The sequence below is a fragment of the Vombatus ursinus genome, unplaced genomic scaffold, assembly GCF_900497805.2.
Source record: "Vombatus ursinus unplaced genomic scaffold, bare-nosed wombat genome assembly UNPS02014781.1, whole genome shotgun sequence".
NCBI classification, from domain to species: Eukaryota; Metazoa; Chordata; class Mammalia; order Diprotodontia; family Vombatidae; genus Vombatus; species Vombatus ursinus.
In genome coordinates, this window is record NW_020954559.1 from 8,403,583 (window position 1) to 8,431,527 (window position 27,945).

At 36.6% G+C, this 27,945-nt stretch overlaps 1 protein-coding gene across 1 annotated transcript in view; it reads left to right on the forward strand.

The window, feature by feature from the left end:
- The window catches only part of LOC114046108 (unconventional myosin-XVI-like), a 682,808-nt gene that overhangs the window by 618,855 nt on the left and 36,008 nt on the right, over positions 1-27,945 (forward strand). The window contains exon 33 of the mRNA XM_027866362.1: positions 25,799-25,957. Coding sequence (XP_027722163.1) covers positions 25,799-25,957 — 159 coding nt within the window. The remainder of the gene's footprint in view (positions 1-25,798; positions 25,958-27,945) is intronic.

A 27,945-nucleotide genomic window follows, 5' to 3' on the forward strand; every position in this document is an offset into this window, starting at 1 on the left:
CCATAGGTTCAATTTTATCTGTAGACATATGATTCCTGTATTTCTAGCCAATATTTCTAGCCATAGTTTCTCTCCTAGCCCCAGGATCATGCCTATTAGACATCTTGAATTGAATGCCCCCTAGGTACTTTAAACTCAACATGTCCAAAGCAGAAAGCATTATTTTTCTTCCCAAACCCTTTCTTCCAAACTTCCCAATTATTGTCAAGGTCATAATCATCATCATCATCATCATCATCCTTTCAGTTACCCAGTTTTATAACCTCGGTGTCATCCTCAACTCTTCACTCTCACCCACCCTACATATCCAATCAGCTGTCAGATTGTCTTGTTTCTCCACAGCATCCTTAAATTCTTTCTATTAACACAAAAATCACTAGTTTGGTTTCTTATCATATCTTGCCTGGATTATTGAAATAGCCTTTTAATTGGTTTTTCTCTGCCTCAAGACTCTTCACTTGAAGCCATCCTTCACACAGCTTCCTAAATGACTTTCCTATACTGCAGCTCCAACCAGGTCAACTCTATATTCAATAAATTCAAATGGCTTTCTGTTACCTCTAGGATCAAATATTCACTCTGGTTTACCATTTAAAGCTCTTTGAAACCTTATCCTTCCTTTCTTTCTAGTTTCTTTCCATCTTCTTCATGAGACTTCTCCTAGGATATTCCAGCTTCTAATGCCTTCTCCTCCAAAGTTACCTTATACTTTGTATATTTCTTTCCCTGCCTTTATATGTACATGTTTTCCACATTAGAAAGTAAGCTCCTTATTGTGAAATGATCCAACCATTTTGGAGAGCAATTTGGAACTATGCCCAAAGGGCTATAAAAATGTGCATACCCTTTGACCCAGCAATAGCACTTCTAGGGCTATATCCCAAAGAGATCACACAAATGGGAAAAGGACCTACATGTACAAAAATATTCATAGCAGCTCTTTTTTTAGTGGCAAAGAATTGGAAATTGAGAGGATGCCTATCAATTGGGGAATGGCTGAGCAAACTGTGGTATATGAATGTGATGGAATACTATTGTGCTATAAGAAATGATGAACAGGCTGACTTCAGAAAAACCTGGAAAGACTTGTATGGTCCGATGCTGAGTGAAGTGAGCAGAACCAAGAGAATGTTGTACATGATAACAGCCATGTTGTGTGATGACTAATATTGATAAACTTAACCCTTCCTGGCAATACAAGGATCTAAGACATCTCCAGAGGCCTTGTGATGGAAAATGCAATCCACACCCAAAGAAAGAACTATGGAAGCTGAATTGTTATTTTTTTTTTCTCTTCTGTTGAGTTTTGTTTCCTCTTTCTGATGGTTCCTCCTATTGGTTTTAATGTCTACTTACAACATCACTAATGTGAAAATATGAATGTAAATGTATAGCCTGTATCAGATTGTGTGCTGTCTTGGGGATGGTGGTGGGGAGGAAGGGGGAGAAAAATTTTAAACTCAAAAGCATATAGAAGTGATTATTGATAAATCAAAATAAAGTAATAAAAAAAAGAAAGTAATCTCCTTGAGGACAAGGGATATTTTTACTTTTTCTTCATATCACTAGCACTTAGCATAGTACCCAATATTTAGTAAGTACTTAATAATGACTTGTTGGTTGGTTTATTCAAGGCCTGCCTCCAACACATTCAGACTCTGTGACTGAGCAATTTACTTAACCTCTGAGGGTCTCAAGAAACTTTCTAAAACTATAATTAATGGAGTAGTTCCTGTTCTTCAATGGAAGAAGAATTCTATACACCAATGAAATCACAGGAAACAAAAGGAAACACTAACAATAACAGTGCCTGTTATCTATTTGCAGCTTTTTTGCTTTGGATAACATTAATCCAATTTAACTCTGAGATAAAGAGGATACTGAGTTAATTCCACAGTCCGTAAAAAATATGATCCTTTATTTGTTGATGACTCTAACCATACTACTCACCTGCACATCCTAATTCATGCCCAGCTGCATATGTATAGGGCATGAAATCCTTTTTTGTTTGCTTCCATCAGTACTACAGATGTGTCCCCACGATCTGTAGTTGTTAATTGTTTATGTTTTTTGTTTTGGGTAAAAGCTTCACAGACATTTTGCTCTCTAGGTTTCTGATAGATAAATTAATCTGAATGTAACTACTACATCTCTCCCCAAGGAAAATTTGTACCTCACATGATTTCTTGATACTAATTATATCTCTGTAAAAGCTTTGTTGCTCTCTTTTGGAAGGTATAGTTTCAGTTTTGTTCTCCAGATTGTAGTGTTTGTGCTCTTTTTCTCCTTCTCCCCTCCTCTGACCACAACTTAATTAAAAGTATAGCAAAGCTAAAAGATTTGGTTTAATCATTTACATGTCATACATGACAGTAAAACTCCCTAATTGTTAACATTAATTTCACTGATGCAGTTGCCACTGAACAGGGGGTCTCCACCATTCGCTCATCCAGGCTTGAAAACATTTCTAATTTAGTGTGTCTTGGAACTGTGACACAATAAGGGCTCATTGTGCTTTATATATGGTGATGGGATCATAAAAATGTCTTTTTAATCTGAGGATCATTAGAAAACTCAACGATGTGGTCCAGCTGCTAATCAGGATGCATTCCCATTTCCATGGGGATTTAGTGGATCTTAGAGACCCTCTACAATGTTGACTGTGTGACTGAATACTTTCACTTTTCAAAAGTGAAAAAAAAAAGATTGTCCTGTGACATATCCTACAGAGATATGCACCTTCTTTTTAAGAACATAAAAGTGGGGGATGATTATATACAAAAATTTAAGAGTAAAAACATTTCCCTGTTTCCCCTTTTATCTCAGATATGCATAGGGCTTTATAAAGATCATGAGGGGACAAGTGGGAGCTCTACCAATTTATAATATTATATTCCCAGCTACTCCTTATTTTTAATATTACTTATATTATAAATAAAGCAAAACTTGAAGTGAGGCAGCACGTTGCTTCCAGGTGCCCAAGGGAAGGCATCATTGGGAAAGATGAATGAGTGCATGACTCTTAAGTCTAGGGACTTAACCAGTATTAATAACCATAGATTTAGAGTTGGAAGGAATCTTTGAGGTTATCTAGTCTAAAGTCTTCATTTTGCTGATGAGAAAACAAAGGACCAGAGAGGTTAGCACTTAAAGCTCTTGACAACATGACGTATTTTTATCTTTCCGGTCTTTTTAGTATATTACTTCTATCTTCACTCTCTACAGTTAACCTATACTGGCTATCATTACAGGCGATGCTCTATTTCCCATTTTCCTGCTCCTGCCTTAGCTCTCTCTCATTCCAGGATTGCTTTCCCCCTAAAGTATCTCTTAGAGTCTCTGGCTTTCTCTAAGCCTCAGATTGTGACAAATCCTATAGAAAATCTGTCTAGGTCCCCCATCCCTGCTGTCAGTAATTCCTCCTTTAAGATTGACTTCTATAAGCTTTGAGTTTACATTGTGCTTACTAATATGTGCATGTGTTGTTTCCCCTATTAGAATGTAAACTCTGTGTTTACAAGGAATGTTTTTACTTGTCCTTCGGGTTCACAATGCTTGAACACAGAACCTTGCATATAGTAAGCCCTTAATAAATGTGTATTGATTGACTAAAATGATTGATTGGTTAAGTGTAACTAGGATTTGAAATATGGTTCTCTGACTCCAAATTCAGCTTCTTTTCCACTTCACGATGCTTCTGCTTCTTGGTTTCTATGGGAATATGACTATGTCCAAGGTATCACAAAGTGACAAAATTTGGAATCCTTCTGCATTGTTTGACTGTATCTCCAGCCAAAAATAAATAGGCAAACGAACAAGCTAAATATTTAATTAAATAGCAACTTGGAATATATTGGCAGCCAACATCTACATTGCCAGAAATGACCTTGGAACAGAAATAGACGTTGGTATAGATGACAGCATTTCATCAATTACATACATTGCCCCACCCAGGCCTCCACTGTTTCCACCATGATGTTGCCCAGGCTACTTTGTTCTCATATAATTAGAGATTTCAGGCTGCCTTGACCCTTGTTCAACAATTAAGGAAATGGAAGCACAATGTAACAGGAAAGGTTGATTTTTAAAACAGCTTTAGGCACTGCTTCCATCCTATTAGTCCATCCTTCATTTTTCTGTCATTCAGGCAGCCAAAAATTTTGAGCCCATCTGTTATAATAGGCAAAATGCAGTAGAAATCTGCGTATAGAAGCTCTGTGCAAGTGAGAGTCCTGTCATATTGAAGCCACTGAGTCAGTGATATCCACAAGTACTTGTTGATATATGGGAACTACAATTTTCTTGACCACCTGGGTAAATGAATTTAGGGTCATTGGCAGTGAGCAAAATTTATGCTAAATCACCAGGGTTTAGCTGGGACATGAATGGAAATGTTAAAGAATAAAGGGGAGGCTAAGCTCCAGTTCAACGAATTAATCAACATTCATTTATTAAGCACTTAGTATATGCCAGATACTGTACTAAGTTAAGGAAGCCATAACAAAATCTCCTGCTTTTGAGCAGCTTTCATTAAAACAGTTACAATCAAGCTAGTGGTTACCTGGTGCTTACCATCCCTGAAGGCTCCCTCACAGTAATATTCTGATAAGAACTTTGGCATTGATTTGTTTTATAAATATCAGTACATCCCTGCCCTGTCCTAAGGTCTTATTATCAATGAGATAGGGAGAAGAGCTTACCCCATTCTCTAATTACCCAAACCCAACACTCTAAACATAAACATCTTTCCCCTTCTGTAACACCTGATATTCTTACTGTGACCTAGCCCAGATCTATGCCATCATAGGATCATGTATTTGTAATTGGAAGAAAGCTTAAAGGCTGTACTTGCCCAAAGTGAAACAGTTAATAAGTGGCAAAGTCAGAATATGATCTTGGGTGCCCTGACTTAAAGTTTGGTCCATTTTCCACTATACTATGCTGTGTTTTTATCATGATCTATCCATTCCTTTCATTGTGCCCTTTAGCATCTCTCTCTATTGTAAACAAACAAACAAAACCCTTCATATTTTCTTCAGCCTCCATCTCCTTCTTCCTAAGCTCTTTCCACAAACTTACCATCAAACCTAGATTTCCTTTGAGGAAAGTTCGTTCCTTCTCACTTTTCTAATGCTGACTTCACTTGTAGTTTTATTATGATTTGTATTTATTCATTTTATACATCTTCTGTGTTTATGTGTGAGTTCATATTGTCTTTTCCATTAGAATGTAAGCCCTTTGACAATAGATTGTTTCATTCATTTTATTTGCAGTCTCAGCATTTAATAAATGCTGATTGATTGATTATGCCCCACAACTGGCAAGGCCAGGATGTAGCACTGATAATACTCCTTGCTTCCTTCTCCTACTTTGAAGTTTATTACTAATCACATTACCCTATTTCAGTATTTTTTTTTTACCATCTATTTACTTCTAAGACATTCACCCACTTTTCCTTAATGGTATTGAACTGGATGAGTTCTAAGATCTCATCCATCTCTTATCATATGAAATATATGGAAACAAGAAAAAATAACTAATAAACAGGATGATATTGAGGAGTAGCAAGTAGTCTAGTTTGGAAAACAAAACACAAGAAAGGGAGTTTTATGAAATGATGCTAGAAAGGAGGTTCAAGCCATGAACCAGGATAAGAAGTTTATATTTCATTTGGTAGGCAATGAGGAGCCATATATTTTAGCAGGGAACTGATCAGACTTCTGCATTAAGACTACTTCGACAATAGTTTGAAGGACAGGTAGAAAATAGAAGACACTGAAATCAGGAAAATGAATTAGAAAGTTATTAAAATAATCAAGTTATAAGTTAAGAAATCCTTAACATAGGTATTGGTACTAGGGATGAGGCAGGGATGATCTCTAGGGATATTGGAGGAGTAGAATGGGTAGGACCTTGCAGCTAATTGTACATGGAAAGTAAGAGAGAAGGAAGAGTTGAAGATGACTTTAGAGTTTTACAAAACTAAGCCCACTAGGAAAATATTTATTTCATCATCATAAATAAGGAACTAGGCTAAGGGGCAGGTTTTCAGTGAAGATGAATATGTCCTGGACCATACATTTCACTTGGTGATCTCATCATCTCTCATGGATTCAATTGTCATCTCTATGCTGATGATATTCCAATCTATTTGTCCAGTTCTAGCCTCTCTTCCAATTTCCATCTACTGTATAGGTATTTTATATGTACTTGTTCATATTTATGTTGTCTCTCACGAGGAATAAAAACTCCTCACTGACAGGAACTGGGGGATGGGGAAGGACATTGTTCTTTTTTTCTCCAGTGCTTAGCACAAAGTCTAGTACATTGTGTTTTTTTTTTTCTGATAGTATGTGGTTAGCAAGCTGGATTCACCAGCATGGCACTCCAGATTGAAGCTTACCCTAGACCCGTAAGTTCTGTGGTCATTGCTTAATGGAAGAAGCATCACAGCTGATCTTTGACAAATCTTTGTTATCCACTTTTGCTTCCATGAGAAATGAAACAGTTTACTTAAAGTACACCTTGCTAAGTGAGATAATATTGCTATTTTTCAAGGCATTGTGTTCCTGAACTCTTGGGTTTATATGTCTAAGAAAATCAAGGCCAGCCTTAGCCTTTTGAAAATGAAAGAAAAAATAACATCAATATAAATAACCTCATGACCTATGAAACTATATATGTGGCATGGGGCTTGTGGCCAGGAAAACTTCTAGTCTAGGTGTTGTGTACTCAGCTAATTATAGGAAAGGCAGCTTACCAAGAGTGCAAGAGAGGGGAGGAATTGAAATTATTTCTTCATTATGGCAAGAGCAAAATACATGCTGTGTACATAGGAGAAAGATCTAGTTAGTTTAAATTAAATTAGAGCTGGCACAATTTAATTTTCAATGAGTTTTTGGTTACTGAAAACATTTATACTGACAGTCATTTCTTAACTTTACTATCAGTGAGCTCTTCTCTTTCTCAGCACATATGTTGTTGAAGACATTACTCTATTTCCTTGTTGGGTTGATTTTCTAGCTTAGTCCTACTCTTAGTCAATTGGGAGAACAGGGAGCTTCCATTTGGAGAGGATGGTGTGATTTTTGGTGGTTGTTTGGCTGATGTCCTGATAATCTCACTGTGTCTCTGTAGAAAATAATTTTAGCATCCCTGTAGGAATAATTTGAGTATAGACTTCTTATTTCAAATGTGGCTATTTCATTAGATTTGTCAGCTACTTGGAAATTTGCATGATATTCTTTGAATGTCTTTTGTATAACCCTCCCACTGTACCTGCAAGTGCTGGCCAATTTAATGCTAAAGTGTAGAAGCACAGAAACTGGGCTTTAGTCTCAGTTTTGCTATTAGCTTTCTCTTTTGGAGCCTGCCTTTATTTATTTGTGAGACAAAAAGGTTACCAGCTAATCTGTATGGGCCCACTATGATTCTAGGCTATGTAGCATAATAAACTTTCACAACATCCTACCCCTTTAGGCTGTAGAAGCTAAGAACATAAATAGCTAGATTCATGGATAGCTCCTTAGTGTGTCATTAAGGGGAATGTGCTCCAATCCTATGATGTCATGGAAAGCAATTCTCCACATGTTCCTTAGTGCCAATGAGTCTTACTAGGACATATCTCTATGCTTCCATGTTTTCCTGACCAAGTTAGGAAATGGCTGTAGTACAACATAGCATTGCCATGTCATTTAAATTTAGTATTCTTTCTTTCACCATTATTTCTATGATTTTTTTTAAGTTAGTCTTTAAAATTATTGGTAGATGAGTTTTCTGAACTTTTAACAAAGTGGCGGTAAAACTTATTTCACACTGCTGAGAGAAGATAAATTCTTGTTAAAGTCTGACCATGCCACACTCTTATTCAAGACCTCAACATCATACTCAAGATCTCAATGTTGTCCTGTCACCTCAAGAATAAAATACAAACTACTCAGCTTGATATATTCTAGGATTATGACATTTTATACCTCTTGTTCATGTTCTACTAGCTCTTTCCCAATTTCAGTTTCTCTACACAATCATGCAGGTCATATCTCATGCCTGGAATACACTATACCTTCATGTCTGCCTTTTAGAATCCTTACATTAATTCAAGGTTCAGTTCATGGGCCCCTTCCTATGGGAAGCCTTCTCTGATTCCTACCCCCCCAATTTGGTATGTTCTCCCTCTCCAAATTATCACATATCTATATCCATGTAGTTATTATCTATATGTGCACACATATATGTACTAATCTCCTTGAGTGCATGGATTTTTTTTTCCTTTTTATTGTTATATTCCCTAGCACAGTGATGTACATATTGTAGGAGCTTAATAAGTGCTTGTTGGATTAGATTGGTTGTTTAATAGTGGAATGAGCACAAATTGAGTGCTGCACAGAACACTAAAAAAAATGTTCGCTATCCTTCACATGTATATATTTCTCAAAAATAACATATATGCTATTTTAACTTTTATAGGCACCATTCATTGTAAAGAAAACCTGTTTATGAAAGTTTCTTGATTGCCTGTAAAACTCACCAATGCCTATATCTATATGATCCCAAAACATAGGGTCACATTAGTGAGTTAAGGAGGGAAAATTTCAACAACATACAAACCTCAGCCAAACAAGTTTGATAACTGTGTAGATGTTTTTAAAAGGCTGATTGTGTTGTGTACTTTGCAACAGTTGCAACCATGGGTAGCTCAAGAGTAATCTGATTTTACTCTTGTGTTCACATTTAAAAATATTTGAAAAGGATTTTAAAGAAAACCACTATGGAAAAAAACTGTACCAGCCTGAGAACCTAAGACAGTCAATTCTCATAAACAGGGAGAAGCTCCAAGTTATAATTCATTCCAACCAAAAGCATTGTCAGCCTATAACTATTACTAAGTTGGGTTGTAAAAATTAATGGTTTTAAGATGGCAAACTCCATGTCTCCTGCGTTTGATTTGCATTTTTCCTTAATGCCAAGTAGGAAATACAATCTCATTCCCTTCATGTAATACCCTTTCATAACTGAATTTTCCTATAGTGTTAAAGAATGAATTATACTCAGCATGAGTAATGATTCAAAAATGTATTTTTGTATGTTCATGCCTTACATAGCACTTCCAGTATTACCAGTCAACAAATTACATTTTTGTTTTTCTGTTGATTTACTGAAACATGAATCTTAGCTGATATGTTTCCAAAATATTCTCTAAAATTATCTTGTTAGGAAAATGAAACATACAAGATTTTTTTCTTAATTCTCTTTAAAAATATTATATTACTCATGGCTCATTCTTCTTAACTTTTTTTTTGTGGAATTCAGTACTGTTTATTGTCTACTCCCTCCTTTGCAAAACTCCTTCTTTTCATGGCTCTTATAATGCTACACTGGATTCTTTGACATTGTACTTCCGTGGCTCATTCTATATCCTCCAGTGATTCTATTAAGTTCATCCTGCCTCTTACGTTGATACTTGTACTGAATCTCTATACTTTGTTAATAGGAGGTACTATCTATTCCCTTGACTTCAACTTGTTGTTTGTTCTTCATTTTCAAAGATCAATGACATCAAAGTGTGATGTCTTCCTTTGACTTCAACTATGATTGCTCTGTATATGACTTTATTAATTTTATTTCCAAGTCTAACCAAGCTCCCACTTTGTATATATAATGTGCTACTTAGTGTTCACATTTGAGTATCAGCCTGTCACATAACAAGTGATATATCCCAAACTAAGCTCGTCATCTTACCCACAAACCAAACATTCTTCTCAACTCCTCCATTCCTATTAAAGATGCCTCCATTTCTCCAGTTCCCTATGTTCAAAGTCTGAACCTTTAAATTCAATGCTAGCAAATCTGATTATTTTTCCTTTTAAAAATTTTTCAAAGCTACTGACCAAGCAATCATTCAGAAACATGTATTGATTAAATGAATGTGTGCCAAGCACCGTGCTATGGATAAAAAAAAAAAAAGAAACCATTCCTGCCCTCAAGAATCTTACATCCTAGTACAGAAAATAGCATTATACTTAGAAGTCTATGCAAAATGCAATTGGCAAAGGGTACTAACAGCTCGTAATCAAGAATAATATCAGGTAGGAAGTGACCCTTGAGGATTCTTAGAAGTATAACTGAGGAGGAAGTGCATTCTAGGCCTAGGAGAAGGAGGACACTTGTGCAAAGGCACAGAGGTAGAAAATGGATGGTTACATATAAGGAACTCAGCTAGAACACAGAGTTTGTGAAGTGCAGTGACATGTAATAATGCTGGAAAAGTAGACTATCTAGGTGGGCAGTCAGTAAGCATCCATTGTGTTCATGCTGATGACAAAAAACAAAGGCAAAAACAGTTCCCACCTTCAAGGAGTTCCTATTCTAATGGAGGAAAGAACATGTAAATAACTATATACATATAAAATCAATGCAAATAAATGGAAAGTAATCTCCAAAGGAAGACATAGAGTGTGGAATATGGAGCATGAGGGACTGGGAGAGGTCACATAAAGAAAGTAGGCTTTGAGCTATCTTTAGGGAAGCTAAGAAGTGGAGGTAATGAGGGAGGGCATTCTATACAAAGAAGACAGTCAAGATAAAGTCCAATAGTCTTTAGATAAAGTGTACTGTGTGTAAATGCAAATTGGTCAATGTAGTTAGATAGCAGAATGAAGAGAGTCAGCCAATTCTCATTTTTAAGTACTTACAATGTGCCAGAGTATGTGCTAAGACCTAGGCATACAAAGAAAGGCAAAAACAATTCCACTCTCATTAGCTCACATTCTAATGGGAGAGGCAACATGCAAGTAAATATATGCAAACAAGATATTTACAGGGTAAATTAGAGGTAATCTCACAGGGACCAAACTAATCAAGATTGAGAAAGATTTCTTAGAGAAGATAAGATTTAAGATGAAACTTGAAGAAAGCCAGGGAAGCCAAGAGGATGAGACAGGCAATGAGAGAATTTTTGGTATAGTGGAGAGGTAGTAAAAAATGCATGACATTAGGAGATGGGTTGTCTTTGAATACTAGTCTACCTAGAGAGGAATAAAGTATAAGAAGAGTGAAAATGAAAGAATGGTCTAGTTTATGAAGAGCTTTAGTAGCAAAACAGATTCTATATTTGATTCTGAAAACACTAGAGAATGTCTGAAATTTATTAAAAAGTGAGGTGACATGATCAGTCTTGCACTTTAGAAAGACCATTATGATAGCTGAGTGGAGAATGTACTGGAGTGGGGAGGCACTAACTGGGAGGCTATTGAAGCAAGGAGACCAACCAGAAGACTATTGAAATAGGCCAAGTGCAGGGTGATAAGGGTCCACACAAGGAAGACAGCAAAGTCAGAAAAGAGAAGGGAGAGTAGAGGAGAAATGCTGCAAAGTTAGAATTGATAGGACTTGGCAACAGATTGGATATGAGGTGAGGGGAAGAGTTAGGAGTTGAGGGTATATCTAGGTTGTGAGCCTAGGTGACTAAGAAGAATGGTGATGCCCTCAACAGTTGTGGGGAAGCTAGGAAGAGTGGAAAATTTTGGAGAAAAGATAATTAATATTGAACATGTTGAGTTTAAGGGGGATACAGGACATTCAATTTGAGATATCCATGATGAGGAGGAGTTTAGCGTAAGAAGACTGGAAGAACAAGAAAGAGGCCAGGTGGTAAAGGTCTGTAAATGTCAAACAGAGGAGTTTATATTTAATCCTTGAGGTGATAGAGAACCTCTGGAGTTGCTTAAATCAGATTCAATATTCAGCCCTCTACTTTAGGAAAGTCACTTTGGATTTGAGTGGCAGATGGATTGGAGTGAAGAGAGGACAATTGAAATATAAATATAGTAATCTAGGCAAGAGGTTAGAAGGGCCTAACCTAGGATACTTGCTGGGTGAAGAGAAAAAGGTGAATACAAGAGATGTAAAGATAGATATGACAAATTTGAAAACAGATGAAATATATGGTGTGAATGTAAGTGATGAATAAAAATAAATTAAATAAAAAGTATTACTGGGTAACCTGACTAAAGACACAACAAAAGACACTGAGAAAGAATAGTTAGATAAGTGGGAGGAAATGGTCATCATCAGTGTCAAACGCCACATTAATGGATCATTAGTAACTTCAGAGAGGGCAGTTTCAGTGGAATGGATGAGATTAGAAGTGAGTTTGCTGAGGGTTTTGAAGAGAGTAAGAGAGAGCAAGCAGAGGCACATAATGTATATAATTTTCTTAAGCTTATCCAAGAAGGGAAGAACAGATGTCACTTGATGGTTGAATCAAATGAGAGAGTTTTTTGGGGGGGTTGGGTTTTTTGTTTGTTTTGTTTTTCTAGGATGGAGGAGAAATGAGTATGTTTATTACAACAAGAAGTAGTCAATGGAGAGTTAGAGATTTAAGATTAGAGAGAGAGCAAGAATGATAGTGGAGCCAATCTACTGAAGAAGATGATGGGGATGGAATAAAGCATGTGTAGACTTGTTTTAATTCTTGTTAAGATGAAAATATACTGTTTCATATGAGATTGGGTTGAAGGAGATAATGAGCTCCAACCTTATGTCACCATCTATTGGATGCTTCCAACTAGATATATGAGTGATATGAGGTGAGGAGATGGATAAAAGAGGGAACTCTTGGTAGATGGCTGTAATTTTTTCCATGAAGTATGTAGCAAGGTCCTCAGCTGAGATGGTGATGCACGAAGTATAGTGGGAGCTTTGAAGGGGGATGAAAAAGTTTGTAATAGCTGATATAGTGAGTGGGATGGGTAGCTGATAGAATGCCAGGCCTGGAAACAGGAAGACTCATTTTCATGAATTCAAATCTGGCCTCATACACTTACTAACTGTGTGACCCTGGGCAAGTCACTTAACCCTGTTTGACTCAGTTCCTCATATGTAAAATAGGCTGGAGAAAGAAATGGCAAACCACTCTAGTATCTTTGTCAAGAAAATCCCAAAATAGGGTCATGAAGAGTCAGACAGGACTGAAATGATTGAACAACAAAAGTCAGTGGGATAATGAATCAAGTAGGGAAGTGTAAAGGGTTTGCTTTGCTGAGGTGAGAGCCCAATAGTGAGAGCCTTGCTGAGGTGAGTGACCACTAAAGAAGATCTTGAGGCTAGAGTCAGATTATGAAGAGTTTTAAATGTCAAAAAGGGAGATTGTATTTTATTCTCAAAATGACTAGGAACCACTGGAAAATTTTGTTTCTTTGTTTTGTTTTGTTTGTTTGTTCTTAGCAGAAGAAAGTCATTGTCAGATCCAGGTATTAGGAATACCATTTTGACATCATGTGATGGAGAACATAGAGAGTTAAAACAGGGAGACCAATGAGAAGCTATTCCAATAGCCCATGCAAAAATAGATGAGGACTTGAACTGGAGTGGAATGAAGATAGATCTAAGAAATGTTGTGGTGGTAGAATCAACAAGACTTGGAAACTACTTAGATATGTGTGAAGTGACAGATATTGAATGGAGGCTGTTTCTGAAGTTTCCCACTTGTGTTATTGGAAGGAGGGTGGTGCCCTTAATAGAGGTAGGAAGGTTAGGAAGAGGGGCGGGTTTTGGCAGAAAACTTTGTTTTGGACATGTAGAAATGAAAAAGACTATGGACATCTAGTTAGAAGCATCCAATAGATGTGACATAGGATTGGAGCTCAGAAGTGACATGGTCTGAATATATGGATCTAGTAGTCCAGATATACAGAGAGTTGACAATTTGTCAATTAAATGATTATTGGTAATTTTAGTGAGAATATTTTCAGTTGAGTGGTGAAGCCACATGCCAGATTGCAACAGACTTCTAACTTGTCTCTCTCTCTCTCCAGCCTATCCCTTGAAAAAAACATCTCTCCTTTTCTAATCCATTTTGCACACTAGCTAGTTAATGAATACTTCAGTATACCAATGACTTTCAATTTCATTGGTGTGAGTACTCTCTCCATTTATAAGGTTCTCAACAACCTAGTAATAATATTAATAGTAAGTTACTATTATTATTATAAATATTGACACTGATAGCTCATACTGATAGCTCATATTTGTTTTGAATTTGTTTTAAGTTTGTAAAACATTTTACATGTATTATGGGCATCACAACACCTCTGTGATAAAGATGCTATAAATGTTATGTATGAGGAAACCAAGACTCAAGGAGGCACTGGCCCATTATCACATAGGTTGTACTTGTTAGAGTCTGGATTTGAATTCAAGCCTTCTTGGTTACAGCTCTAGCTAGTACTCTTTGTGATTCTAAAATTTAATTACTCTACAGTTGACAAGGTGATGACCTTCTCTGAGCCTTGGTGAGTTGTTCCTATGTGAGAAATATAGTCTATTAATAGATTTGTGTACAATGCTTTTTGAGCTTGTCAGGACCTATGTCAGGATTTTTGCTTGTGTTCTGTTGGTCTAGTCTTCAAGGGCATAATGTCCCCATGCCACCACAATGATAGTAACAATTTTCAATTGTTAACTGCTAAAATAGCATTTTGTCATATAATACCTTTACTTAAAAATCCTAAATGGAGGGTGGAGACAAGGTGGCAGAGTAAAAGCAGTGACTTACTTGAGCTCTCCCCCAACCCCTTTGAAATACCTATAAAAAAGACTCTAAACAAATTCTAAAGCAGTAGAACCCACAAAAAGACAGAGTGAAACAAATTTACAGCCCAAGACATCCTAGATCATTGATCAGAAAGGTGTATCACGGTGAGTGGGGAGAGGAGCATAGTTTGGCATGGGCACATAGACAAGGCAGGTCTCAGCAAACCGGGAACAGGCCTCTGAGGACTGAATCACAGGCAGTTGTAGCAGTTTCCAGACTTCTCATCCCATGAACACCAAATACAACTTAGAAGGTCAGTGGGAAAAGTCTGTGAGTGTGGTGAGAGAGAGAAGTGTGGTCCCAGCCCCGAGCTCGAGCTTGGCCTGGAGGCAAAGGCTGCTTCCAGAGCTTACGGTCCACAGATTTAGGGGGAATTGAGTAGGTGATCAGAGGGAGATCAGAGGGAGATGGCAGGGATCTCTCTGCTGGTGTATGATTCTCTTGTTCTGCCCATGCTTGGATCTGAGTCACAGTTCTAGGTGGTGGTCCTGGGGCAAGGAGGAGTGCTGGCATAGAGGAGCTTGTAGTGGTGGTGGAGAGGGAATCCTTCTCACAGTTCCAAGGCAGAAAAGAGTGCTTGTGGTCACTCACAGACCAGAGCACGGGCCAAGAAAGAAGTAAACACCTAGCCCTTGATCATACCACCTTGAAAGAACAGAAAATTTATAGGTCCCTAGAAGTATCTCTGAAAACAGCTGCACAAAACCCTGAAGCTTGGGACAGTACATCTCCACACTGGAAGCAGACCCCTACCTTAACAAACAGTTTAAAACTCAAGTAATTGATTGGGATCATGAATAAAAAAAGGTTCGAAAAAAGCTAGACCATAGAATCTTTCTTTGGTAACAAAGAAGATCAAAACATACAAACAGAAGAAGACAACAAGGTCAAAGCTCCTACATCAAAAGCCTCCAAGAAAAATATGAATCAGTTCCAGACCATGGAAGAGCTCAAAAAGGAGTTTGAGAAACAAGTAAGAGAAGTAGAGGAAAAACTGGGAAGAGAAATGAGAGTGATGCAAGAAAATCATGAAAAACAAGTCAACAGCTTGCTAAAGGAGACCCCAAAAAATACTGAAGAAAATAACACCTTAAAAAATAGCCTAACTCAAATGGCAAAAGAGGTCCAAAAAACCAATGAGGAGAAGAATGCCCTAAAAAGAAAAATTGGCCAAATGGAAAAGGAAGTCCAAAAGCTTGCTGAAGAAAATACTTCCCGAAAAATTATAATGGAACAATTGGAAGCTAGTGACAATTTGAGAAATCAAGGCACTGTAAAACTAATCCAAAAGAATGAAAAAATAGAACAGAATCTGAAACATCTCATTGGAAAAACAACTGACCTAGAAAATAGATCCAGGAGAGAGAACTTAAAAATTATTGGACTATCTGAAAGCCATGATCAAAAAATGAGTCTAGACATCATCTTTCAAGAAATTATCAAGAAAACTGCCCTGATGTTTTAGAACCAGAGGGCAAAATAGAAATTGAAGGAATCTACCATTCACCTCCTGAAAGAAATGCCCAAAGGAAAATTCCTAGGAATATTATAGCCAAATTCCAGAGTTCCCAGGTCAAGGAGAAAATATTGCAAGCAGCAGAAAGAAACAATTCAAGTATTATGGAAACACAATGAGGATAACACAAGATTTAGCAGCTTCTACATTAAGGGACCAGAGATCATGGAATATAATATTCCAGAGGGCAAAGGAGTTAGGATTACAAACAAGAATCACCTACCCAGCAAAACTAAGTATAATCCTTTTGGGGGTGGGGGGTGGTCATTCAGTGAAATAGGGAACTTTCAAGCATTCTTGATGAAAAGACCAGAGCTGAATAGAAAATTTGACAAGACTCAAGTGAAACATGAAGAGAAATATAGGAAAGAGAAATCATAAGAGACTTATTAAGATTGAACTGTTTACATTCCTGCGTGGAAAGATGATATTTGTAACTTATGAGACCTTTGTCAGTATTAGGGTAGTTGAAGAGAAAAAATTATATCTATGTAGATAGATAGAGAGACAGAGTGATAGATAGATAGATAGAGGGCACAGGTTGAGTTGAAGATGAAGGGGTGATATCTGGAGAATAAAATTAAGGTATGAGAGAAGATTATACTGGGAGAAGGAGAAAGGGAGAGGTAGAATGGGGTAAATTATCTCATATGAAACAGACAAGAAAAGGTTTTTACAGTGGAGGGGAAGTGGGGGAAGGTGAGAGGGAATGAGTGAATCTTATTCTCATAGGATTTGACTTAATGAGGGAATAACATACACACTCAATTGGGTATGGAAATCTATCTTACCCTACAGGAAAATGCGGGGGGAGGGGGAAAGGGACAAGAAAGCAGGGGAATGATAGAAGGGAGGGCAGACTGGAGGAGGGGGTAATGAGAAGTAAACACTTCTGAGGAGGGACAGGGTCAAGAGAGAGAATAGAATAAATGGGGGGTGGGATAAGATTAGTTTTGACACAAAAAATATCTTTAATGAAAGGAAGAATAAATATCTACTATGTGCCAGGTACTGTGCTAAGTAATTTACAAATACTATCTCATCTGATGCTCACAATGAACTTGGGAGGTAAGTACTATTATTATCCCCATTTTATGATTAGGGAAACTGAGGCAAACAAAGGTTAAGTGACTTACTCAGGGTCACAGAGCTAGTAAGCATCTGAGGCCACATTTGAACTCAACACTTCCGTAAATCCAGTGTTCTATAAACGTATAGAACACTACCTATAGACCACCTACTGTCTAATGACTTCCTGTAATTTACAGGATAAAATTCAAATTCTTCAGACTGGATTTCAAGGCTGTCAAAAGTCTGGATCCATTCTGGTCATTCAAGTGTTACCACTGTTCACTGCTCCAATTATCTCTTTCTTTTTCTTTATATCAAATTCAATATATTCACCTGTGTCCCTGAATCTTTGCTCAGATTGTTATTTTCTCCCCACCCAAATAATTATCCTTTCTCCCAATCAAATCTTGTCAGTTCTTCAAAGTCCAGGCCAAGTGCAATCTCATTCATGAAGTTTTCCCTCATTACTCTAGCCTAGTTTTGCATCTCCCTTCTCTGTACTACTATGTTATTATCATTTGTCCTATAGTTCTTTGTTTTGTTATTTCAGCTTTTCATATGTATGAGTATATTTTATGTCCCAACTACACTATAAGTGCCTAGCACATGAGCACTCAACAAATACTAGTTAAATTGATTGGATTGTCTCATTCCAGAAAGAGACAGAGAGAGAAAATTATTAGTGTGTTATATTTTTGAGATCCTGTATTATTTAGAAATATGTAAGCAATTTAATCAAATATGGTAATATACTTAAAATATACTTTGCATACCTTAAAATACTATATAAATGTAAGCTATTATTTATATGTTGACCAATTATAGACTTTTCTTTTAAGAAGTTGAGGATATTTCTGTCTCCATAACAGCTTTAAATAGATAATGGCTATGTCTAATTAAAAGTTAAAGAAGCAAGCCATAAAGCAAATCAGTACTAGAGTTATGATCTTGAATAAGCTTCAGACTTTCATAGATTTCCTCATCCATAGATTCATTCTCCTAAGATTACTTGAAATGGCTACAGTCTTTAATTCATTAATTAGAAAAACATTCTTTGAGGACCTCGCTATCCAATACAACATGGATCGTGAGGGTTTGAGAGTGAAAGAAAGGTAAGAAAATGGAGGAAACAAAAACAGATGGCCCCTTTTAGAAGTCTGGCTATGAAAGAGAGAAGAGATATATGGTGATGGCTTAAGGGTTAAGGAAAAGATTTTTAAGGATAGATCATAGTAACATAGATCTAGAGCCAGAAGGAAATTCTGTGGCCATCTGTTTCTACCTTCCTTATATTACGGATGAGGACATGGAAGCCAAAAGAAATTAAGTGACTTCCCCAAAGTCACACAGAAAGTAATATCAGGAGCAGGCCATGAGTCCACTTCCTCTGACACCACATCCATTTCTTTTTCTACTTAGCCATTCTGGAGAATGTGTCTATGTTTATAGACAAAGCCTAACCTATGAAAGAAGACAGTGAATAAGGAGGTCTTAAAGATCAAGATCGAAGATTAAAAGAGGAAATGATAGAGAGGACAATCATCTACAGCAGACAGATATGGATAAAGGGGAGGAGTAGAAGAAGTGGCCCTGGCAAAAAGGTCTACCTCCTTATTAGAGAATGGAGCAAAGAAGAGGTAATAGAGAGTAATGGAGATTGGTTTCAAGTAGTAGTTTAAGTGAGCAAAGGGATCTTAAAAATGGCTTCTTTTGCCATCCTTTGCCAAAACGCATGGGAAAGAAGTGATGTGGAAGTTTAGGGAAAGAAGGTTTGGAAGACAAGCTATAGCGTGTATAATGAAGAAGCAATCAGAGATAAATAAGAGCCACTATGAAGCAGTGAGACTACAGCTGAAATAAGATAACATACATTTGGTTTGGGTTTTGGGTTTTTTTTGTAACATTTTGATTTTTAAGTTGTTATCCTCTCTCCCTCCCAACCTCAAATTAGAGAAGACCAACATTATGTACACACACACACACACACACACACACACACACATACATATCTATCTATATCTATCTATCTATATATATATCTATATATCTATATCTATCTATCTATCTATATATATATTATATATATATATATATAAAACCATACAATATGTACATCCATATATCAGTTCTTTCTCTGGAAGTGAATAACATTTTCCTTCACAAGTCCTCCATAGCTGATTTGAATGTTCATATTACTCAGAATAGCTTAGTCATTCACAGTTACTCTTTGAACAATATTCCTGTTACTGTATAAAATGTTCTCTTGGTTCTGCTCATTAGACTCCATTATTTCATAGAATATAAGATAACATACATTTGTAGTGAACCCAGTAGCCATAAGGGCAACTAGGTGGCTCAGTGGATAGAGCTCTGGGCTTGTAGTCAGGAAAACCTGAGTTCAAATCCAGTCTCAGACATGTACTAACTGTGTGACCCTTTGCAAGTCACTTGACCCTGTTTGCCTCAGTTTCCTCATCTATAAAATGAACCAGAAAAGGAAGTGGTAGACCACTTCAGTATCTTTGCCCAGAAACCCCAAATGGCATCACAAAGAGCTGGACACAACTGAAAACAACTGAACAACAATAATAACAGCGGTCATGGTTTATAGTTTTCCATAGAGCATGGGCTTTCTCTCAGAGGATGGGATGATAGGAATATACCCTCAACATGTGCCAACCAACGTGGCCTATTCTGTACATGCCCATGGCATGATTATATGATTTTCTCCATCAATTCAGCAGTATTTGAATATCGTAGAGGTAACACAGGTCTGAAATTTGGAATGATATGGTAAAGTGATAAAGAATAAAGTGATATCAAATTACAAAGAGGATAGAAATCAAAAAGATGGGAAGAATTGGCATTTGAGCTGGACCTAGTAGAACAGCTGAAATTCTAACTGGAGGAAATCACAAGATCATATTCCTAGTGCTGCTAAGTACCTCAGAGACTATCTAGTCCAGTCACTTTATTTTACAGATGAGACAACTGAAGCACAGGCAGAAGTGACTTGCCCGAGGTAATGTCAGTAATGAGTGTCAGAAGCAAAACTCAATTCCAGACTCCAACTCTAGAGTCAGTGCTTTTTCAGTTGAGGGAGCCTGAAGTCTACAAGCTTCTGAGAAACAATGACTTGGTTGAATTGGTTTTTATTCCTAACCTCTACCATAATGGCCTGTAGTGAGGGTTTAAAATAAATGTTTGTTGAATTCAATTAAGATGATTTGGATTTAACTGAAGCATAGGGTATGACATGAACAAAGGAACATGCAAGTATATGGCATATCCACAGAATGGCCTTTTATCCACTTTGACTCAACTAGAAAAGAAATTGTAGCAATAAATTAAAAACAGTTGTTTGATTCTATATTTGGGGATGAGGGAAAGGGGCATGTATGTCAAGCTAATACGTGACCACTCTATTTAGTAGATAAAAGAAAATGATTTAAAATTTTGGATCTGGGTTGGAAGGTGATCAGAGTCGTACCCACTAATTGCCTATTACATACTTAAAACAATGGAACTATGAAATACATAAAAGAAGGATAAGACTCCCTGTCCTACAATCAAGCTAGAGAGACAAAGCTTAGGCACATGCCACAATTAAATAACAATTAAGTGCTTAATTGTGTAGTACTGATTATTAGTGAATTAGACATTCAGACAGGAGAGTGTTCAGTGTGAGATGGGATAGTTAGAGAAAGCTTTATCCTGGGTCCTCTTCTCTTTCTGTTCTCCCTTCCTTGGTGATTTCATTTATGTCTGTGGATTCAGTTTTCAACATTTTGCAGACTTCAAAATCTCTCTTGAATGTCACCTCTTATGTGCTAGATATTTCCTTTTACGTGTCCTGTACTTACTTTACATTCAGCTTGTCTAAAATGGAGCTTATCATTCTTGCCTCTCCTCCCTCTATAAAAATGAGGCTCTAAAAATCTGAACTTCCTCTAAACTTCCCCATTTGCCCTATGAGGTCACTACCATCTTTCAACTCCCACATGATCATAACACCAGAGTCATCATTGGTTCTTCTTTTGATACAGCCCCTGTACCTACTCAGTTGCTAAGTCTTATGTATTCTTCTTCCATAGCATCTCTCACATTTATCCCTTCTTCCCCATTTTGATGACCAGCCACCCAAGTTCTGCCTCTCTTAAGTTCTGTGGGACTAACCACCCATTCAGTAAATATTTATGTGCACTAGGCTTAGTACTAGGCACCAGGAATGGTAATTGTACATGATTTCATTAGTACAAGGAAATCCCAGGTGAGGAAAAGTCTATACCTTTAAGGAATTTACATTCTCTCAGAAGAGACAGCATGCACAATTAAATGTATATGAGTATATAGCATATGTATGTAGTATATATGTGTATATATGTAGTATATAAGTTCAGTCATTTCAGTTATGTCCAACTCTTAATGACCCCATTTGGAGTTTTCTTGGTAAAGAAATTGGAATGGTTTGCCATTTCCTTCTCTAGCTCATTTTACAGATGAGGCACTCAGGCAGACATGGTTAGGTGATTTTCCCAGGTTCACATAGCTAGTAAATATCTGAAGCCAGATTAGAACTCAGGAAGATATGTCTGACTCCAGGCCCAGCACTCTATCAACTGCACCACCAAGCTGCCCCAATGTAGTAGACAGTACATGTATTAAATGTAAATGTGCATGCACATATTGTATGTGTGTGTAGTATAGACAGTTCTCACTTAATCCAAGTGTACCATTCCACGGACTTAAAATGTTTTTTCCATAATGCAAACTTGTCAGGGGACATGGGGAAGGGAGGGAGGGAGAAAAGGAGAGAATGAGGAAGAGGGTTAAAGGTTCATGGAGGTAGGGACGAGCACACAATTCAAGGACATGTGGGGGCCTGGCCAGAACCAAGAGGAAGAACACAGTGGGCAAGGGGAGGAAGAAGGAGAGGGGGGCTGGCCATGTTAGAGCTGGACACAACACGGACAGAGACAAGAGAGGACAGGTGACACATAGGTGCAGGGGACAGATGGAGGGAAGACAGATACACAGGAGCTGGACACATAGAAGGGTGAGTGGAGTGTCGCAAAAGTTTCTCAAGTCAAGCTCCACATCCAGTGGGTGGTGAGTCCATTCTTCTGCTTTCACTTTGAGGGTTTTTCTTTAGTTGCATTTCTTTGTTTGTTCTTTTGTTTGTTTTGGGGGGAGGCCACAGTGCGCAGCCAAGGGGCAGGAGCAGAGACAAAAAACACAATGCTGTACAGTAAAGTTAATCTACATGGTTTGTAGTTTGTTTTGTGTTTTGTTTGGGGGGAGGAGGGCATTGGGGGGGGGTTTAGATGTGGATTTCTTTTAGAATTCTTTAGGTAAAGTTGATTGCAATAATGCCAATTTACGTAAAGTGGAAAAGTGTGTGTGTGTGTGAGTGTTTGTGTGTGTGTGTGTGTGTGTGTGTATAAATCAGAAAAAACTCCATATAGAAAGTGGCTCTTAAACTGAATTTTGAAGGGATTTTCAGAGGTATCAGTGAGGAAAGGTTGCATTCCAGACGCAATATCCAGTACAAAAGTACAGAGACAGGAAATGGAGTCTTCGGTGGGAGCTACAGCAAGAAGACCATTCAAATGGAATGCAGAGTGCATGAAGGGAACTAATAAGGCCAAAAATGCAGCTTGTGAAAGGTTTTAAATGCGAAAATGAAGAGTTTGTATTTTACCTTAGAGATAATAGGGAGCTAATGGAATGTTTTGAAAAGGGGAGTGATCTATTCATACATGTTCTTTAAGAAAAAATAAATAAATAATAACCAATAATTAATAAAATAAGAAAATAAACATATGATTAAACTAATTAATTTGTAATGTCTTGATGAATTAGGTTATTTCTCTCACAAATTTCAATAAAGTAATAGCCAAAGTAGTGGTATAATCAATTGGTGTTATTTTAAAATCTGTGTTTATCTTCTTGTTTGGATCTATTACTTTTTTTAATTGCCAGATCTATGCAATAACTGACGGCACAGCCCACTAAATATTCAGCCATCCAGGTTACCATTTGTTATGCTTCAAGATGATGTCTTTTAATCAGCTAGTCCATCTATTGTACATATTACAGAAACTCAGAAATCAAATGGCACCCCAGAGCCCATCTCATCCAACTCATATCTAAGAATTTATTCAATATCCCCCAGATTGGTTAGCCATCCTTTACTCGAACACTACAAGTAAAGAGAAATACCATCAGAAGTAGCTCTTTCCCCTTTTGCACAGCTCTAATTGTTAGGTAGTTTGCTTTAACTTTCATCAAGTCTAAATCTTCCCCTTTGCAACTTCTATCTATTATTCTTAGATCTTCCCTTTGGAACCAAGCAGAAAAAGTCCAATCCTTCTTCCACATGAGAGACACTCCAATAGTTGAAGTAATCTATCATCTATTAACTATCTATCTTGATCATCCTTGGTCTATCACCTTAACAGCATCTTTTCATATGATTCTGTTGCAACCCCATCAGCGAGGAGTTCTCAGATACAAAATTTGTTGATGAATTCTTGCTCCTGAAAATTTCCTAAAATACGTTGATCTCTTATTTTCCTTATTCACTTTTTCCTTTGTGTTTATTTTTCTGTGTATCGGAAGGGACAAATTTGCCTAACAAATAATGTGAAAATACATGAAGAAGTGGTGATGTCATCAAGAAAAGGAAATCTCAATCAATAAATCAGATTTATCTGTAAGGAACAAAGAAATCTGATGAAACCTTAAAGAACCACTACTAAAACAACAACAAAAAAAAAAAAAACTGGCTTGCCTAGCTTCCAAATAGTTTCACATAGCCAGGTAATGTAAGAAACAAGATTTGAGCACTGGTCTTCTTGACTCCAAGCCCAGATTTCTATCCATTAAGCTGTACTGCTTCTATATTTAATAAGTGCTTAATAAATATTCTTAATTGAATTAATTGGTAGTCACCCTTGGTCTGCCATGAATCACAGAAAATCTTCCATACCTGAAAAATATCTCAATGGAAAGGAAAAACAAGTACTACAATTTATGTTCTTTTCCTGAAGAGAATAATTGACCTATCACCATCATCATCATCATCATCATCATCAACAGCATGAAGAGCAATTCTACTGCAACTAAAAAAATTCTTTTTATCAAACTTTCCACTAGGAGATTTTGATGTTACTTGCTGAGCTATTACTGTATTTCTGTAACTGGCTAACAAAAGGCACAAGCATTTTCTTTGTGTTAACTTTTAAAAATCTGTGAAGATTCTCCCACTAGAGGAAAATTTAGCTTGTGTCTACAATACATATTTGTATGTTACAATCCGCCATTAGTGCAATGCTGAGATGCTTTGTTCACCAAATTCAGCTGAGGTTCATTTTTTTCCTTTTCTAAAAAACAATTCAAATCGGCGGAAAAGGAAAGCAGTTATTATTCTGTCAAAATAAAAGAAGAAAAAAATTATTTAAAAAAACCTCACAGGTGTTAGAGACTCAGAGGATTCCCGTCAGAGACTACCTTTGTTTTGATGAAACATATCGGAGGAGGTCACAAAGCAACACTTACATGAGATCTATAGTCAACAAAACTTACAAAGGAAAGGGTTAAAGAGACATGCCTTTTAGAGTATTTACATGTAGATGTTGGGTTTTAGGTTTTGTGGGGTTTTTTTATTTGTTTGTTTTTGTATTGAAGTTCTTAAATATTTTTTTTTGGTGGGACTGGTTACAGTACTCCAATCTACATACCTTAGTGGCCACCAGAGGAAGGCATGAAGAATCTTGTTTGTTTTGTTTTTCTAGCCACATCAAGATTTTGTGAATGTTTGAGGTTAGAAAAGTTAGCTTCAAGGTTCAGCTTTGCCACTTAGTAGCTATCCAATTTTGCCAAATCAGTTCAACTTTTTGAACCTCAGTTTTCTCTATTTTACAACCAGTATTACAACTTTATGGTTTATCTCATAGTTGTTGGGAGGATCAAATGAGATAATACATGTAAAATATTTTGTAAAACTTACATGCATGTAGAGTGTAGCTCTAGATAGAGAAGTAGGGGTGTGATGGCAAATGATTAACAACCAGATCTCCAATACACTTATACATACATGCATGCATACATACATACATACATGTGTATATATACATATATTCAATGTACTTTTAGGTTTAATCTGCATTATTGATATTTTCTCCATCTGATCTTTCTGAAGTCTAGACAGTCAATGAAACGATAAATCAAGCTTTGATTTGTGGTGTTTGTCAATTTTCAAGGTGTAAATGCTCACCCTGAAAATTTAACAATTGTTTTTATGAGCCAGTACCATCTGGCTCCAGCACACCTTTGAGAGGTCATCTAGTTTCACCCAGTTCATTTTACAGATGAGAAAATAGTGTCCAAGAAAACTTAAGGGATATGTTTAGGGTCATAGAGGCAGTAAGTAACATGTGTACCTTGGTCCTCAGCCTCCAAAGTCAGTGTTTTTTGAATTATCCCTTGCCATCTCTCATCTATAAGAGTCAGCTATTTTTAATCTGGCATTTTCATTTCTAATTAATATTTAAACTGAGAATAGGTATTCTTATTAGCTTATTTTTTCAAATATGATGTGTCATTTCTCATTTTAGGTTTTGAAACTAACCTGAACTTAACCAGCAGAGATGACCCTAATATATCAGAGAGTGGATCAGAAACCCAAGACAGAAATGCAAACAACCATGGAACTCAGTTATATAATTCAATGTCCAGCTCCATAACTTCTGAAAATGGAAATTCACTCTCAAATGGTAAGTAATGCTTGATCCTAAACTTCTCTTCAGAAGGCAAAACACTGAATTGGTAAGCCTGTATGTGCTTTTAATGGTGTTTAGCAATGCTAATTTTTCAAGGTACTAGTCTTCTTTTAAAACTAACTAATGGAGTGGAGGTTGACAGATTTCATTTGAGCAAAAAGTGATCAATAGGAATTGCCTATGCTGAGGAAGCTAAAATTGAAAACATTTGCCATCCCTTACAGTCATTTCTCTACCCCATGGATGTTATGTAATATAACTGAAGAATTTGTGACCAAAAAATTTACATTTTTTACTTACACTGAAAATTAAATAATTTTTAGATAATGGTTATTGCTTATGATGTTTCTGAGTTTATTTTGTGTTTCTATCTAAGATTCTTTAAGTTGTTCCTTTCTGAAGCTAATTTTTAAGAGTGTTAAGGAATGTTTGAGAGAAAGCATGCATACAGGGTTGGCTGAGTAGTCAGAAAAATCTGAGTTTAAGTCCTTCCTCTGACATTCTATGGCTTTGGAAAGCCACTTACCTTTCAGTATTTCAGTGTCAGACAATTCTATAAAACTAAGTTATAGATGGGTTTCTAATCTGCATCAGTGAAGGATATTCTTCCACCATAAAAATCACATATCCAGGAAACAAACAAAATAATAATAACAATAATAATAATAATAATAATCACTGAAATGGGGATATTAAAATCCACAAAGATTTTGGAAATTAAGTACATTTTGTTTATTCAAATATATTCAAAAATCTCTTTTCCATGCCTCCTCTTACTTCTGTCCACTGCCCCTTAAAAAAGGAAAAAGAGTGCTGACATTTTTGAGATCCTTAATTTTTCAGAGATTTGTGCATCCATCTTTGTCTAAAAGAGGATAAAAAAAAAAAACCAGTGACATTTGAAAAGAGGACTAAATAGAAAGCTGCCTAGATCAAATCTATAGACTCACTTTGTTTTTTTTTTAATTTTATCCACATATCAAACTCTGGTAACTTCATGTAATAGAAAACATGAAATTCAAAGTTAAAAATATGGTCCTTGAGAATGTCAGGCTGCAAAGTCCTGCCTTTTACTAAGCAGCCTGCTTCCAAGCTCAGAAACCTAAATTTATACATTACTCACTTAAGCAAATACAGAATCTTTTTTTTTTTAATAAGGCTTGTCCTTTGCTATCATGAATGAGAATTCTCTTGAAGTATAAAGAATTATAGGAAACATCTTAAAAGTTATTATGTTCAAAAGAAAAAATATTTAAACTGGGATTTTGATCTGATTTACAAAGAAATCTGATGAAACCTTAAAGAACCACTACTAAAACAACAACAACAACAAAAAAAACTGGCTTGCCTAGCTTCCAAATAGATTATTGCTGTGTCACAGAGGCTATGTTTCCATCTAGTACTGCTGCTAGTCTGGAATCTTAATGAAATCTTACAGTTTTCCCTCTTAGCATTACCCCCTTCCTCCCAAGTTTTGCCTAGCTACATTTCATGTGTAATATCCCAGAATAAAATAGAAATGCATAAACACATAGAAATAGACAAAGACATGCACATACAAATACACGCTGCACAAACCACAACACTATGACAGTGTATCACTTTGGCATGGTACATAGTAAAGATTTAATAATGCTTGCTGGTTGGTTAGTTGAGCATTGATTGATTATAGTTCTGTGCCTCTAGAAAAGGTCCTTAAACTTCTCTGAATTTCAGTTTCCTTATCTATGAAATGGGGGAGAATAATAGCACCTATTTCACAGAGTTTTTATAAGTATCAAGGGACCCAATACATTTAAAACACTTTGCAAAATTTAAAGTTTTATGTAAATCACATGTTACTGTTGTTTTCATTTTTATGGTAACTAATTTTTCTGGACCTGTGATTTCATTGGTATAAAACCCTCCCAGTGAAGACTGTCATGGGTCAGAGATTCCCAGAATCATAGGAAGGCACATCTGTGGTGCTATCAATATTTGTT